Source organism: Somniosus microcephalus, chromosome 15 (genome assembly GCF_052327205.1).
Source record: "Somniosus microcephalus isolate GS21.2 chromosome 15, FLI_Smic_1.0, whole genome shotgun sequence".
NCBI classification, from domain to species: domain Eukaryota; kingdom Metazoa; phylum Chordata; class Chondrichthyes; order Squaliformes; family Somniosidae; genus Somniosus; species Somniosus microcephalus.
Window position 1 is genome coordinate 119,569,612 of NC_141001.1, and position 17,764 is coordinate 119,587,375.

Sequence of the window (17,764 nt, forward strand, 5' to 3'; positions counted from 1 at the left end):
TCTTAATTGTGCAGTAACGAGTTTGGAATTGTGTGACACAAAAAGTAGCTAATCCTGTGCTAATGATTGAACGCTGCTTTCTATCATGTTTGCGGGATGGTACTAATTGGCACGTTCTGTTTAAATCCTGGCAGGAGAATCTGGAAGTGGCACCATTACTGTTCATCACCACTTGGTTCCTGACCCTTTTTACATCCTTACCTTGCTGGGACTCGGTGTTGGCGATCTGGGACCTGATCATTCTAGATGGTAAGAGCATCGTCTCGGAGCAAATATTACAGAGCAAAATTATTTACAACGACCAGTAAATATGATGGACACAGGCAGCTGCACAGAATGGCCAACCTTGAATACTTCTATAAAAGAAAGACTTGCATTTCTATAGCGCCTTTCATGACTACCGGACGTCCCAAAGCGCCTTACAGCCAATGAAGTACTTTTTGAAGTGTGGCCACTGTTGTAATATAGGGAAAATGAAATAATCTAACCTCAATAGTACAATGCTGGTGTTACTTGCCCCACTGTGGTGCTTTTTCAATAGAACCATAGAATGTTACAGCACAGATGTAGGCCATTCAGCCCATCGTGCTTGCGTGGGTTCTCTGAAGGAACTAACCATTTAGTCCCATTTTCTTACAATTTTCTACTTTTCAAATATTTATCCATTTCCCTCTTAAAAGCTGTCATGGATTCCGCTTCCATCACTATTTCTGGTCGGGTGTTCTGTGTTCCAACGACCCTTTACATATTTAAAAAAAAAATAATCGCCTGACCTCTGGCCTTTGTTCCCTTGGCGATGATCTTAAATTGATACCCTCACCGACCAGTAGAAACTGCTTTTACCCACCTACCCTCTCCAAACTTCTCATAAATCCTTCCACATCTCTTAATCCAGTGAAAAGAGCCTCACTTTCTCTGCTTCTCTCTTTATAGAAACACAGGAGGAGGCCATTCGGTCCATCTTGCCTGTGCCAGCTCTTTGAAAGAGCTGTTTAATTAGTCCCACTCCCCTGCTCCTTCCCCATAGCCCTGTAATTTTTTTCCCTTCAAGTATTGATCCAATTCTCTTTTTTGAAAGTTATTATTGAATCTGCTTCCACCCTTTACATCGGATTACATAGGATATACGGCACAGAAACAGGCCATTGGGCCCAACCAGTCCATGCCGGTGTTTATGCTCCACTCGAACCTCCCCCCGTCTTTCCTCATCTAAATCTATCAGCATAACCCTCGATTCCCTTCTCCCTCATATGCTTATCTAGCCTCCCCTTAAATACATCTATACTATTCGCCTCAACCACTCCCTGTGGTAGCGAGTTCCACATTCTCACCACTCTCTGGGTAAAGAAGTTTCTTCTGAATTCCCTATTGGATTTCTTGGTGACTATCTTATATTGATGGCATCTAATTATGCTCTTCCCCACAAGTGGAAACATTCTCTCTGTATCCACTCCATCAAAACCTTTCATAAGTTTAAAGACCTTTATTAGGTCACCCCTCAGCCTACTTTTTTCAAGCGAAAAGAGACCCAGCCTGTTCATCCTTTCCTGAGAGGTATACCCTCTCATTTCTGGTATCATCCTTGTAAATTTTCTCTGCACTCTCTCTAGTGCCTCTATATCCTTTTTTATGATATGGCCACCAGAATTGTACGCAGTACTCCAAGTGTCATAGAGTTTTACAGCACAGAAAGAGGCCCTTCGGCCCATCGTGTGGTCTAACCAAGGTTTGATACAAGTTTAACTTCACTACTTTTCAATTCTATCCCTCTAGAAATAAACCCTAGTGCTTGGTTTGCTTTTTTATGGCCTTGTTAACCTGTGTCGCTACTTTTAGTGATTTGTGTATTTGTACTCCGAGATCCCTTTGCTCCTCTACCCCACCCAGACTCGCACCCTCCAAGTGATAAGTGACCTCCCTATTCTTCCTACCAAAATGCAATACCTCACATTTATCTGTGTTGAATTTCAGTTGTCAATTATATTCCCATTCTGCAAGTTTATTAACGTCTTCCTGTAATTTGTTGCAGTCCTCCTCAGTATTAACCAGCTCCCCAATTTGGTGTCATCTGCAAATTTAGAAATTGTGTTTTTGATTCCAAGGTCTAAATCATTAATCAATTGTGAACAGCAGTGGTCCCAGCACTGATCCTTGTGGAACACCACCACCCACCTTCTGCCACTGTGAATAGTTACCCTTTACCCCTACTCTCTGCTTTCTGACTTGAAGCCAGCCAGCAATCCATTCTGTTACTTGTCCCCTGACTCCACATTCCCTGACCTTATTCATCAGTCTATTATGTGGTACCTTATCGAAAGTCTTTTGAAAATCCAGATAAATTACATCTACTGCATTCCCCTTGTCTACTCTTTCTGTTACCTCTTCAAAAAATTCAATGAGTTTGGCCAAGCAAGACTTTCCCTTTTGAAATCCATGCTGATTATTCATTATTATATTTTTGGCTTCTAGATGTTCTTCTATTTTCTCCTTTAGTAGGGATTCCATTATTTTTCCTACCACCAATGTTAAGCTGGCTGGTTTATAGTCCTTGGACATGTTCTATCTCCCTTCTTAAATATAGGTATTACGTTAGCTATCTGCCAGTCGTCTGGCACTACACCTCTTTCTCATGCATTATTAAATATGTGTAGTAATGCCTCTGCTATCTCTTCACTAGATTATTTTAAAATTCACTGATGTAATCCATCAGGGTTTTTTTCCTCTTTGAGTTTGATTAATGTATTTAATATATCTCCTTTTTATTTTAAATTAAGTTATTTCATTACTAATCTCATGATCCAATGTCATGACCACCTGTTCATTCTCCCTGATAAATACTGAGGCAAAGTAATTATTTAATATCTCTGCCATCTCTCTATCTCTGCCTGTGGTATCATCCTGTCCATCCCTTAGAGGCCCTATTCCCATCCCGATTTTTTTTTTAATGATGTGCCTGTAAAATATTTTACTATTTTGTTTTATGTACCTTGATAACTTAATTTCATAGTTCCTCTTTGCCTTCCGAATTATTTTTTTGACCTTTCTCCTAATCTCTTCGTATTTTCCCTTATCATGCTCTCCCCTGCTGTCCATGCACTTAATGTATGCCTCTTTCCTTACCCTCATTTTGTCCCATATGGCTTTATTCATCCATATTGTCTCATTAGTGTTTAGCTTGTTCTTGTGTTTTTTAGTGGAATATATTTTTCTTCGACTCTGCTGCACACCATTTTAAATGTTTCCCATTGCTGTTCTACATCATTGTTTGCCAATATTGTTGTCCATTTTATTTTCCCAAATTCAGCTTTTCTCCAGTCTATTACCCTGGTCTTTGTCATACCTATGTCCTTCTCAATTATTATCTTGAAGTGTATTATATTAGGGTCATTATTGCCTCGATGTACCCCTACATTTACTTCTCTTATCTGCTCTGGTTCATTCCCCATTACTAGATCCAATAGCAAATCCTCCCTTGTTGGGCTTTTTGCATATTGGGTTAGAAAGGAGTCCTTACACATTGTAGGAACTCCATTCCCTTATCCCCTTTACCTACCTTTTCTGTTCAATTAATATCTGGGTAGTTGAAATTCCCCATGATTATTCTATGTTTTTTACTCATTTCCCTAATTTGTCTGCATATTTCTTCCTCCACCTCCCTTCCACTATTAGGTGGTCTGTAGACTACCCCAATGAGTGTGGTTATAGAGTCATAGTTATACAGCACAGAAAGAGGCCCTTCGGCCCATCGTGTCTGCACCGGTCATCAAGCCCTGTCTATTCTAATCCCATTTTCCAGCACTTGGTCCGTAGCCTTGTATGCTATGGCGTTTCAAGTGCTCATCTAAATGCTTCTTAAATGTTGTGAGGGTTCCTGCCTCTACCACCCTTTCAGGCAGTGAGTTCCAGATTCCAAACACCCTCTGGGTGAAAAAGTTTTTCCTCAAATCCCCTCTAAACCTCCTGCTCCTTACCTTGAAACTATGCCCCCTGGTTATTGACCCCTCTACTAAGGGGAAAAGTTCCTGTTATATCTACCCTATCTATGCCCCTCATAATTTTCCTTTATTTTGCCCGCCAGTGTTTTTTCATGCCCCCTCTTTGCTCTCCTAATTTCTTTATGTAAGTAACCCCCTGCACTTTCTATACTCCTAGGGCTTCCACTATTTTTAGTCCTTTGTATCTGCCAAAGGTCCCCCCTCAGCCTTCTCTGCTCTAAGGAAAACAACCCCAGCCTGTCCAGTCTCTCTTCATAGCTGAAGCGCTCCAGCCCAGGTAACATCCTGGTGAATCTCCTCTGCACCCTCTCCAATGCAATCACATCCTTCCTATAGTGTGGTGACCAGAACTGCACACAGTATTCCAGCTGTGGCCTAACTAGCGTTTTGTACAGTTCCATCATAACCTCCCTGCTCTTGCCTTCATTAGCCGAGGCATAGAATATAAGTATCCCATATGCCTTCTTAACCACCTTATCTACCTGTCCTGCTGCCTTCAGGGATCTATGTACATGCACACCAAGGTCCCTCTGATCCTCTGTCCTTCCTAGGGTCCTACCATTCATTGTGTATTCCCTTGCCTTGTTAGTCCTCCCAAAATGCATCACCTCACACTTTTCAGGGTTAAATTCCATTTGCCACTGTTCTGCCTATCTGACCAACCCGTCTATATCGCCCTGTAGCCTGAGGCTTCCCTCCTCGCTATTTACCACTCCACCAATTTTCCTGTCACCTGCGAACTTACTGATCATACCTCCTACATTCATATCTAAATTATTAATGTACACTACAAACAACAAAGGACCCAGCACCGATTCCTGCGGTACACCACTGGACACAGGCTTCCAGTCACAAAAACAACCTTCGACCATCACCCTCTGCCTCCTGCCACGAAGCCAATTTTGGATCCAATGTGCCAAATTGCCTTGGATCCCATGGGCTCTTACCTTCTTGACCAGTCTCCCATGTGGGACTTTGTCAAAAGCCTTACTGAAGTCCATGTAGACTACATCAACTGCACTACCCTGATCCACACACCTAGTCACCCTCTCAAAATTCAATCAAATTGGTTAGACATGATCTCCCCCTGACAAAGCCATGCTGACTATCCTTGATTAATCCTTGCCTCTCCAAGTGGAGACTAATTCTGTCCCTCAGAATTTTTTTCAATAATTTCCCTACCACTGATGTTAGGCTCACTGGCCTGTAATTCCCTGGATAATACCCTTCTGGAATAATGGTACTACATTAGCTGACCTCCAGTCCTTTGGTACCTCCCCTGTGGCCAGAGAGGTTCTAAAAATTTGTGTCAAAGCCCCTGCAATCTCCTCCCTTGCCTCTCACAGCAGCCTGGGATACATCTCGTCTGGGCCTGGGGATTTATCCACTTTTAAGCCCGCTAAAACCACAAGTACTTCCTCCCTCTCAATGCTAATTTGTTCAAGTATATCTCAATCCCCCTGCCTGATTTCTATGCCTACATCGTCCTTCTCCATAGTGAACACAAATGCAAAATATTCATTTACAACCTCACCTACATCTTCCGGCTCTATACACAGATTGCCACTTTGGTCCCTAATGGGCCCTACTCTTTCCCTGGTTATCCTCTTGCCCTTAATATACTTATAAAACACCTTGAGATTTTCCTTTATTTTGCCCGCCAGTGTTTTTTCATGGCCCCTCTTCGCTCTCCTAATTTCTTTTTTAAGTACCCCCCTGCACTTTCTATACTCCTCTAGGGCTTCCACTATTTTTAGTCCTTTGTATCTGCCAAAAGCCTCCCTTTTTTTCCTAATCCATTCTTGTATATCCCTTGACATCCAGGGTTCCCTGGACTTGTTGGTCCCACCCTTGACCTTTACGGGAACATGTTGGCGCTGTACTCTCTCCTTTCTGAATGACTCCCACTGCTCTGATGTGGATTTTCCTACAGGTAGCTGATCCCAGTCCACTTTGGCCAGATCCTGCCTTCTCATATTAAAATCGGCCTTCCCCCAATTTAGAACCTTTATTTCCGGTCCCTCTTTGTCCTTTTCCATGACTACCTTAAATCTCACTGAATATTGGTCACTGTCACCCAAATGGTTAATCCTTTATTATCTTTTATCGCTATCCACACGGATTCTATTTCTGTCTTGCTGATAGCTGTCACTTTTTTCTACTGCCATTATGTTATCCCTAATAAGTACAGCTACTCCACCTCCCCTTTTCCCCCCTGTATCTTTTCTAAATATGTTAAACCCTGCAATGTTTAATTCCCAGTTCTGATTTTTCTGTAGCCATGTCTCAGTAATCCCTACTATTTCTGGTTCCTCAAAACGCATGATTGCCTCCAACTCCCCCGTTTTATTAGGCACGCTCTGTGTATTGCTGTACAGACAATTTAACTCATTTTTAATAGCAGTTCCTCTCACTTTATTTTTAAACATCTTTTTACACTCCTGTTCTATAATTCCATTTATTCCCTGGCCATCAATGTCCTCCCTTACTTCACTCTTTCCTATGCTCTCCTTTTCTGTTTTGTTTATATTTAGGCTGGTTTCATTTCTTGTAGATCCCTCACCCCACCTTACTAGTTTAAAGCCTTTGCCACCTCCCTATTTACCCTTTCCGCTAGGACATGGGTCCCATCCCGGTTCAGGTGGAGCCTGTCCCATCGGTACAGCTCCTTCCTGTCCCAGTACTGGTGCCAGTGCCCCATGCAAAGGAACCCCTCTTTCCCACACCAGCCCTTTAGCCACGTGTTAATTCTCCTGATCTGACTGCTTCTATGCCAATTTGCATGTGGCTCTGGCAATAATCCAGAGATTATTACCCTCGAGGTCCTGCTTTTTAATTTTGCTCCTAACTCCTTCAGCAGGACCTCCCCCCTGTTCGTACCTATGCCGTTTGTTCCAACATGGACCACAACAGCTGGATATACCGTTCTACATTCCCCTCCAGCTGCCTCGAAATATCCCTTACCCTGGCAACACGCCCTTTGGGAATTCTCGTTCTTGGCTGCAAAGGAGGCTATCTAGTCCCCTAATTATAGAATCCCCTATTACTACTACATTTCTATTTTGCTCTTCCCCGCCTTTGACAGCCTTCTGAGCCACGGTGCCTTGGTCTGCATTGTGACTGTCCTCCCTGCAGTCTTTCTCCTTGTCCTCAAAGGTAGCGAGTACATCGGACCTGTTGGGCAGGACCAGTGTCTGCGGGACTTCCTCCTCAACCTCTCCTAAGTCCCCGCTACCCGTCTCTGTAGCAGTCACACCCTCCCCTTCTTGAACCTGTGCTTTCCTCTAGGGTGTGACAGTATTCTGGATAAAACTGTCCAGAAATCCCCCCCCCCCCACCCTCCTCCCTTATGTTTTGGAGTGTCTCTAACTTGCTCTCCAGCTCAATGACTCTGAGCCGGAGTGACTGAAGGCAGAGACATTTCCTGCAGATGTGAGAATCCGGGACAGTCTCGCTGTCCACAAACTCCCACATGCTGCAGTCCCTGCCATCTCTAGAATTCTTTAACTAATTTAAATAAGCCTATAAAGTTTTTAATCAAGTGATTATTTAGAGTTATATTAATTGATTAGCTTATCTCGTTAAGTTATTAATTTAATAAAGTATTAGCTATTGTTCCCCAGCTCTTAGTTTAAAACACTGCACTAGCTTACAGACAAAAGAAACGCTCTAATACTCACCATCCAGTCACCTACCTGTGACGTCACTCCTTGATTTTATTTTTTCTCCCTCTGTTCCAATCTCCAGGTAGGTCCACTCCGCCTCTGCTGCTCACAGTGAGTTTGGGCCGCGCTCACTATTTAGCACTTTCACGCAGCCTGTTCCAGATCACAACAACTCGCTGCGTAATTAAAATGTTTCCCTCATGCCGCCTCTGGTTCTTTTGCCAATCACCTTAAATCTGTGCCCTCTGGTTACCCGACCCTTCTGCCACTGGGAAACTGGTTCTCTTTATAACTGAAGAGTCACCTCCCTGGTATCATCTGCACCCTCTCTCCATGACTTGGATGTGTTAACGAAGCCGGGTTAACGAGGTCCTAGTTGAACTGCCCAGTCCCTTTTCTCAATCCTTCATGGGGCGCACTCTCGCCTCTGGAGCAGGATATTGCGGGTTCAAGTCCTGCTGCAGACTTGCGCTTGTCATCGAGTATGACACTCCCCAGTGCGGTACTGCGGGAGCGCTGCACTTGTCGCAGGTGTCGTCTTTCGGATGAGGTGTTCGCGGGTGGCGATATTCGAAGAAAGGCCGGAATTCTCCTGGTATCCTGGCTAATATTTCACCCCTCAACCAACACCATCAAAAAGCAGACCCGATTCATTTGCTGTTTATGGGATCTTGCTGTGCCCGAATTGGCTGCCACATTTGCCTGCATAGCAACGGTGACTACAATTCGCAGTTGGTTGTAAAGCGCTTTGGGACGTCCTGAGGATGTGAAAAGCAATTTCTAAACACAAGTTCAATCATTTCCTTCCTGAAATACGAGTCGCTATTCTTCCCGAGCTTGTATGTTCAGTGGGAACATGTCGCTTTCTTTGGCAGGCTGCAGGGGAGAGCTGACGCTGGTCCGTGGGCAGGCTGCAGCTCAGTGGCTCCACGCCCGAGCCCATTCTGGACCAAGCCACCCTACTACCCGGGACCGAAGCACGGGTGGTGCCGCTGGAGTGCTCACGCCAGACCAGCCCGTTTACGGGACGCGCTGCAGCAACTCGCCATGGCCTCCTTTGGCAGCACCTCCCAAACCCACGACGACCTCCTCCCCCACTTAGAAGGACAAGGGCAGCAGGCGCGTGGGAACACCACCACCTCCAAGTTCCCCTCCATGTCACGCACCATCCTGACTTGGAAATATATTGGCCGTTCCTTCATCGTCGCTGGGTCAAAATCCTGGAACTCCCTCCCTAACAGCACTGTGGGAGCATAAGAAATAGGAGTAGGATGATCGACCCTTCGAGCCCGCTCTGCCATTCAATAAGATCATGGCTGATCTGCTACCTCAAATCCATCTTCCTGCACTATTCCCATATCCCCTGATTCCCTTCATATGCAAAATATATTAAGGATGTATTAAGGAGGACCTTCACCACAGAGGACTGCAGCGGTTCAAGAAGGCAGCCCGCCACCACCATCTCAAGGGGGACTACTCGAGGGAGGTGGGGTTGGGTAATAAATCCCAGCCTTGCTAGCGACGGCAACATCCCGAGAATGAATTAAACATTTTTTTAAACGTACAAGAACACCATCGGCATTGTAACTGCACCTGACACCGAGCCCGTCGCCAGGGTTTCTCTCTCTGAACCGCTGGCTCATTCTCCTGTTATGTCCAACAGCACGACTGCAGAGCTTACCCATCGTTTGGTGGCCCAGGGATATCGGAGGATAGCGAAACGCTGTGGGAAGGCTCTGCAGCTGGTCCCTTCGTAGCCCTGTCGCACTCTCTGCAACCATTTACTAGGACATCTGTCCCAGTTCCCTCTGCCTGCGCACCCCGTTATTGTCACTGATGTACACAGTAACAATGGGAGCAGCTTAGATTTAAAGTCACTTGAATGTACTCCGGTGCTGCACTGTCAGAGGTGCCGTCTTTCAGGTGAGACGTTAAACCGAGGCCCTTTCTGCCCGTCTCAGATGGACGTGAAAGATCCCATGGCCACTATTTCAAGGAGAGCAGGGGAGTTCTCCCCGGTGTCCTGGGGCCAATATTTATCCCTCAATCAACATCACTAAAACAGATTGGCCTTGAAATTAGATCGGGGGCTTGCCGCGCGTGCAAGCCCCCGATCTGCACTCACCCTGTGCACCGACATCTGAAGCCCGGGCCTGCTTGCATTTCCTGTCACAGGCCCGGTTCAGCTGTCGGTGCGATGTGCTTACCTGATCCAGCGGCGTAGTTAGTGCGATGTGCCGGCTGGGATCAGGTGAGCACTGTACAGCCAATCAGGGGAGGGGAAACTCATTCATGAGTTTGACAGTAAGAACTGTCAAACTCATGAAAACTACGGGGGCCCAAAACACTATTTAAACTTTAAATAAAAATTTAAAAAACATCCCAATCATTAAATTAAGTATAAATAAGTTTAAAAAAAAATAATTTAAACAATTTTTTTTTTGAAAAAAATAAATTTTTAATAAAAAGGGTCTAAAACTAAACTTACCTTATTGTAGATTCTTTAAAATAATAAACCTGTGGAATTTTTTTTCTTAATTGCACTAAAACACCACTTACCTGTAAAAATAAATACTTACGTGTGCTTTTTACAAGCGTAAAGACCGGAGGCCTTTACACATGCGCAAATCCCCCAAAACAGAGGAAATCCAAGACGCACGCGCTGCCCCCTACAGCGCACGCGCTAGCCTCTTCAACTCTTGGGTTAGAGGAGAGGAAATGCCGGTTTTCAGTGCATGCGCTGTGCATGCTGAAACCCGGCATTTCCTCCGGCCAGACGCGTGAGTACCCCTTCCGTACTCACGCGTTTGGGGAGGAATTACTGCCCCATTATCTGGCCGTTATCACATTGCTTTTTTTGGGAGCTTGCTGTGTGCAAATTGGCTCGCACGTTTCCTATATTCCAACAGAGATGACTACACTTCAAAAAGTACTTACTTAATGTCTCTTTACCTCTCCTGCTTTCTATCCTGTCGCCGACCTTCCCTTTTGTTCTTTCATCCCCTCCCCCTTTTCCCAGCCCCTAAACTTGCTTTAAAATCTGTCCCTTTTCCTGCTTTTTTCCAGTTCTGATGAAAGGTCTTCGACCCGAAACGTTAACTCTGTTTCTCTCTCCACCGATGTTGCCTGGCCTGCTGAGTTTTTCCAGCGTTTTCTGTTGTTGTTTCAAAAAGTACTTTATTGGCTGTAAAGCGCTTTGGGACGTCCTGAGGTCGTGAAAGGCGCTGGAGAAATGCAAGTTTTTTCCTTTTTCTTTCGTGCAAACGAGAGGAGCAGTCACAATGACCTGGATTTGTCAGTCGAGGTCGTGACAGGCCGTGCATTGATTGTACTTAATGCAAAGGCAGATTTTGATTCATAAACCGTATAAAAGTAACCGAGTCAACAAGAATTGGCATTTATGTAGTGATACCTGCCCTGCTGTATGCTTCAGAGACATGGACCATGTACAGCAGGCACCTCAAAGCGCTGGAGAGGTACCACCAACGCTGCCTCCATAAGATCCTGCCAAATCCACTGGCAGGATAGGCGCACCAACGTCAGTGTTCTCGCTCAGGCCAATACCCCAGCAACAAAGCTTTGACCACGCTCGATCAGCACCGATAGACGGGCCACATCGTCCGCATGCCCGATACGAGACACCCAAAACAAGCGCTCTACTCGGAGCTCCGGCACGGCAAGAGAGCCCCAGGTGGGCAGAGAAAACGCTTCAAGGACACCCTCAAAGCCTCCTTTGGAAAAAATGTAACATCCCCACCGACACCTGGGAATCCCTGGCCCAAGACCTCACAAAGTGGAGGAGAAGCATACGGGAAGGCGCCGAACACCTCGAGTCTCTTCACCGGGAGCAAGTAGAAGCCAAGCGCAGGCAGCGCAAGGAGCGCATGTCAACCCAAGCACCCCACCCACCCGCCCCTTCAACCACCGTCTGCCCCACCTGTGACAGAGACTGTAGGTCCCGCATTGGACTCATCAGTCACCCGAGAACTCATTTTTAATGTGGAAGCAAGTCATCCTCAGTGCTGAGGGACTGCCTAAGAAGATGTAGTGCTTTTTAACATAGGACCTTGCTGTGTGTGAATTTGCTGCCGTGGTTTCTACATTCTGTAAAGCGCTTTGGGACGTCCTGAAGTTGTGAAAGGCGCTGTAGAAATGCAAGTCTTTCTTTTTTTAGGATGGGTGGTGGGGTGCGGCCCCTGAGGGGCATTAATTAGCCGTTGGGTTAATGCCTCCTTTATGATGCGGTTTGAGGCAAACGCGTTACAGCTTCACACGATAATATCTCCAACCGTAATCTCTACCCCGCACCGACAAGCACAAGCTGGCACAGTGCCCTGTGCGGAACTCGGTGTCGCGTGCGGACAGCGTGTTGAAATTCAGATCTACTCGCTGATTATTTTAGATTTGCCTCGTAAAAAGAAAAGTATTGCGTTTCTGTAGCGGCTTTCACGGTCTCTGGACATCCCAAAGTGCTTTACGGCCAATGAAATACTTTTTGAAGTGTAGTCGCTGTTGTAATGTAGGAAACGCAGCAGCCAATTTACGCACAGCAAGCTCCCACAAACAGCAATGTGATAATGACCAGATAATCTGTTTTTGCGATGTTGGTTGAGGGATAAATATTGGCCCCAGGACACCGGGGATAACTGCCCTGCTCTTCTTCGGAATAGTGGCTGTGGGATCTTTTACGTCCACCTGAGGGGGCAGACGGGGCCTCGGTTTAATGTCTCATCTGAAAGGCGGCACCTCTGACAGTGCAGCACTCCACTGGAGTCTCAGCCTTGATTTTTGTGCTCAAATCTCTCTCGAGTGGGGCTTGAAACCCACAACCTTCAGACCCAGAGGCGAGAGTGCTACCCACTGAGCCACGGCTGGCACTGCTAGAAGGCAGCATTCCTGGGTGGGCACACAAGGTAAAAAGCCTGTCGAAGGAAAAGGAAACCAGTCGCAATTCTATTTTGGACCATTTACATCGAGACCTTTGCAGTGATTCTATGTTCAGGGGCCACTCCCCGTCAAGGTTTGACATTTTTGACATGCACGCTACCTCTGGCCCAGCTCCAAGATGTTATGTATTTAAAATCTGAATTTTTCGAAAGAATCCTTGCACGATTGAGGCATTGCTAACAAAAGAGGAAGAATTTTGCCGAGGGTTATTTAGTCTATAGTGGCAGATCAGAGGTAAAGGTTAGGGTGTGTTCCCGCTGCGCCTTCGCTGCGGCTGTGAAGCTGTTTCCATACCTCGGCGACGCTCCACGAGTGTCATCAATCTGGGATCTGCAGCTGAGCTGGGCTGACCCGCCGGAGCGTTGCGGAATCTCCCCGACGAAGCGAGTCCCCTCCCGCAGCGGACTAAAAGCTGCTCGGGGCGTCCTCGGGCACTTTCTAGCCTTGACTGCAGGGGTACAGTAGCATAGTGGTTATGTTACTGGGCCAGTAATCCAGGGGCCTGGACTTAATGATCCGGAGACGTGAGTTCAGATTCCCACCACAGCAGCTTGGTGGAATTAAATTCAGTTAATTAAATAAATCTGGAATTGGAAAGTTTGTGTCAGTAATAGTGACCATGAAACTACCTGATTGTCGTTAAAAACCCATCCGGTTCGCTACTGTCCTTTAGGGAAGGAAATCTACCGCCCTTACCCGGTCTGGCCTATATGTGACTCTGGACCCACAGCAATGTGGTTGACTCTTAACTGCCTCTCTGTGAAGTTGTATCCAGCCCTCGGCAACACTCCACTAGCACCATCAATCTGGGATCCGCAGCTGAACTGACTGCGGGAGGGTCAGGGAATCTCCTTGCGTTTTATAAAGCGCCTTTCACAACCGCCGGACGTACCATAGTGCTTTACGGCCGATGGATTACTGCTTTCTTTAAGTGTAGTCACTGTTGCAATGTAGGAAATGTATTAATGTGGTTAAGAGCCAACCACGTTGGTGTTGGACTGGAGTCACATATAGGCCCAGATCGGGTAAGGACGGCAGGTTCCCTTCCCTAAACGACATTGTGAACCAGTTGGGATTTTCCGACAATCCGACAGCTTCATGGTCACTGTTACTGAGACCAGCTTTTTATTTCCAGGTTTAAAAAAAAAAAATCTGAATTCAAATTCTCAAACTGACATGGTGGGATTTGAGCTCATGTTCTCTGGATTATTATTCCATAAGAACATAAGAAATGGGAGCAGGGGTCGGCCATGTGGCCCCCTCGAGCCTGCTCCGCCATTCAATAAGATCATGGCTGATCTTCTACCTTGACTCCATTTTCCTGCCTGATCCACATATCACTTGATTCATAGAATGGTTACAGCACAGAAGGCGGCCAGTCAACCATCTAAGAACATAAGAAATAGGAGCAGGAGTAGGCCAATCGGCCCCTCGAGCCTGCTCCGCCATTCAATAAGATCATGGCTGATCTGATCCTAACCGCCAATCCACTATCACAGAACCATCTCCTGAATCTAACAGAATTAGACACACGAAATAGGAGCAGGATCAGGCTACACGGCCCCTGGGCCCGCTCCGCTACCCACAGGGCCATGTCCGATCCGAACCTAGACTCATGTCTAAATTCCTGCCCGCTCCCCATAACCCTTAATTCCCTTTACTTCTAGGAAATTGTCTATTTCTGTTTTAAATTTATGTAATGATGTAGCTTCTACAGCTTTTTGGGGCAGCATATTCCATGGACCTACCACCCTCTGAGTGAAGTAGTTCCTCCTCATCTCAGTTTTGAAAGAGCAGCCCCTTATTCTAAGACTATGCCCCCTAGTTCTAGTTTCACCCATCATCGGGAACATCCTCCCCGCATCCACCCGATCCAACCCCTTCACAATCTTATATGTTTCAATAAGATCGCCTCTCATTCTTCTGAACTCCAATGAGTAGAGTCCCAATCTACTCAACCTCTCCTCATATGTCCATCCCCTCATCCCCGGGATTAACCGAGTGAACCTTCTTTGTACTGACTCGAGAGCAAGTATGTCCTTTCTTAAGTATGGACACCAAAACTGTACACAGTATTCCAGGTGCGGTCTCACCAATACCTTGTACAACTGAAGCAATACCTCCCTATTTTTATATTCTATCCCCCTAGCAATGAAAGCCAACATTCCATTGGCCTTCTTAATCACTTGCTGCACCTGCATACTAACCTTTTGAGTTTCGTGCACCAGGACCCCCAGATCCCTTTGTACTTCAGTACTTTCCAGTTTCTTGCCATTAAGATAATAACTTGCTCTACGATTTTTCCTGCCAAAGTGCATAACCTCACACTTTCCAGTATTGTATTCCATCTGCCAAATCTCTGCCCACTTACTTAGCCTGTCTATGTCCCCTTGCAGGTTTTTTATGTCCTCCTCACTCACTACTTTCCCTCCCATCTTAGTATCATCTGCTCTGTTACCTCATAAAAAAATCTATCTATCTCAGCCTTGAATATACGCCATGACTCTGGGATAGAGAATTCCAAAGATTCACAACCCTCTGAATGAAGAAATTCCTCCTCATCTCAGTCCTAAATGGCCGACCCCTTATCCTGAGACTGTGCCCCCTAGTTCTGGACTCTCCAGCCAGGAGAAACAGCCTCTCGGCATCTACCCTGTCAATCCCCCTTATGGCCCAGAAATTCGGGTCCCCACGGGTGAGTACGCGCCGTATACTCACCCGTAGCGCCAACGGAAGTGCCGGTTTTGCGCATGCACTGAAGGAAGGGGTTCGAAGGTCAAACGCATGCGCCGGAGAGGCAGCGCGTAGACCTTGAACTTCCGCTTTTTTCACAGGTTTTTCAGTGCGGTTAAGTCTCCAGCAGCTGCCCGTGGAAAAAGCAGGAGCAAGGCCTGCTTTTAACAAGGTAAGAGGTGAAGTAAGTAAAATTAAAACATTTTTTCCACAGGTTTATCATTTTAAAATACTTTAAGGAGAGGTAAGTTTATTTTTAGCCCCGTTAAAATCTTAAATTTTTGTTTAAAATAGTTAATTTATGTAATTTATATAGTTATTTTAAAAATGTGATGTTTTACTTAGGTTTTGGGGCTGATCTCTAATTCATAGATTTGACAGGTCTTCCTGACAAATCTATGAATGGAGATTCCCTGCTCCCCATGGCCCACGTGATCCCAGGGGACGCTTCGAACTAACTGCGCCCCTGGGATACGCGAGCACTGCGCGCCGGCAGCTGGAGCAGGCCCAGGATCGGAATCCCACGCGGGCCCACAGCACAACGGCAGGCGCGCTAGGTAAGTGCAGGTCGGGGGCTTGCACCCGCGGGAAGCCTCCAACCCGAATTTCTGGGGTATATGTTTCAATGTGATCACCTCTCATTCTTCTAAACTCCAGAACCCACTACACTACCACCCCTATTAAAAGTTTCATCACTGAGAAAAGTAGCTGTGTGGGTACATGTGAGCATGCGCTACAGACAGCAGCAACATAGAATAAACATGGCAATGAATGGGATCTTGGATTTAAACTTGTGTGGCCCCCCTATGCCTCCCTCCCTGCTGTCCCCCCCCCCTTTTTTCAGGCTCTATGATATGAACATACATAGTGCACAAAAACAAAAACCTCGGGCACGCCTGGTTTACAGGACATGCAGGCGATTTGAAGGGTTTTGTTGGAGTATCACAGAATCCCCACAGTGCAGATAGAGGCCATTTCGGCCCATCGAGCATATCCCACCCTATCCCCGTAACCCCACGTATTTAATCCCCTAACACGAAGGGTCAATTTATCATAGCCAAATCAACCTAACCTGCACATCTTTGGACTGTGGGAGGAAACCGGAGCACCCGGAGAAAACCCACGCAGACACAGGGAGAATGTGCAAACTCCACACAGACAGTCGCCCGAGGCCGGATTTGAACCCGGGTCCCTGGCGCTGTGAGGCAACAGTGCTAACCACTATGCCACCGTGCCTCCGAGTAGATAGGGAGAAACAGTTTCCACTGACAGGTCGGTAACCAGAGGACACAGATTTAAGGTAATTGGCAAAAGAACCAGAGGGGGCGATGAGGAGACATTTTTTTATGCAGCGCATTGTTGTGATCTGGAACGTATTGCCTGAGATGCCGGTGGAAGCAAATTCAAAAGGGAATTGGATAAATACTTGAAGGGGAAAAATTTGCAGGGCCAAGAGCAGGTGGAGCGGGACTAATTGGAGAGCTCTTTCAAAGAGCCGGCACAGGCACGATGGGCCGAATGGCCTCCTTCTGCGCCGTGTGATTCTATTAATTTATTTTCATGCGTTGGCGCTCTTGCACCAACCACTGAGGTGCAAGTGAGCAACTTGAAGTCAGTCTGGACTTTCGGAGGTTCCCACTCCTTCCCACAGAGGATTGCTGAGTTCAGTAACACCAGTTGGCTCCCAGCTATTGAGCAGGGTCCCAGTGTGATTTTCACAGTACGAGGTATATACTACAAATGCACTCTGGATTCGATCATTTCAGCGGAACTAATCTGCATTGTGGTGAAATGCTGTGAGATTCCCTTCTTGCTTGGGCGTGATCGGGAACCATTGTTGTGCAGCCCTCAGTGCATCTTCTCCAGCAAGTTGCCTTTATGTCTTTGATATCTCCAGACTCGACTATTCCAGCACTCTCCTGGCCGGCTTCCCATCTCCCACTCTCTGTAAACTTGAGCTCATCCAAAACTCTGCTGCCCCGTGTCCTAACTCACACCCTGTCCCGTTCACCCATCACCCCCTGTGCTCACTGCCCCGTGTCCTAACTCACACCCTGTCCCGTTCACCCATCACCCCCTGTGCTCACTGCCCCGTGTCCTAACTCACACCCAGTCCCGTTCACCCATCACCCCCTGTGCTCACTGCCCCGTGTCCTAACTCACACCCAGTCCTGTTCACCCATCACCCCCTGTGCTCACTGTCCCGTGTCCTAACTCACACCCAGTCCCGTTCACCATCACCCCCTGTGCTCACTGCCCCGTGTCCTAACTCACACCCAGTCCCGTTCACCCATCACCCCCTGTGCTCACTGCCCCGTGTCCTAACTCACACCCTGTCCCGTTCACCCATCACCCCCTGTGCTCACTGCCCCGTGTCCTAACTCACACCCAGTCCCGTTCACCCATCACCCCCTGTGCTCACTG

At 46.7% G+C, this 17,764-nt stretch overlaps 1 protein-coding gene across 2 annotated transcripts in view; it reads left to right on the plus strand.

Annotated features, from left to right (window-relative positions):
- The window catches only part of LOC147107184 (TBC1 domain family member 10B), a 229,264-nt gene that overhangs the window by 57,189 nt on the left and 154,311 nt on the right, over positions 1-17,764 (plus strand). For both annotated transcript variants that reach the window (XM_086008360.1, XM_086008359.1), the window contains exon 8: positions 135-249. In XM_086008360.1, coding sequence (XP_085864486.1) covers positions 135-249 — 115 coding nt within the window. The remainder of the gene's footprint in view (positions 1-134; positions 250-17,764) is intronic.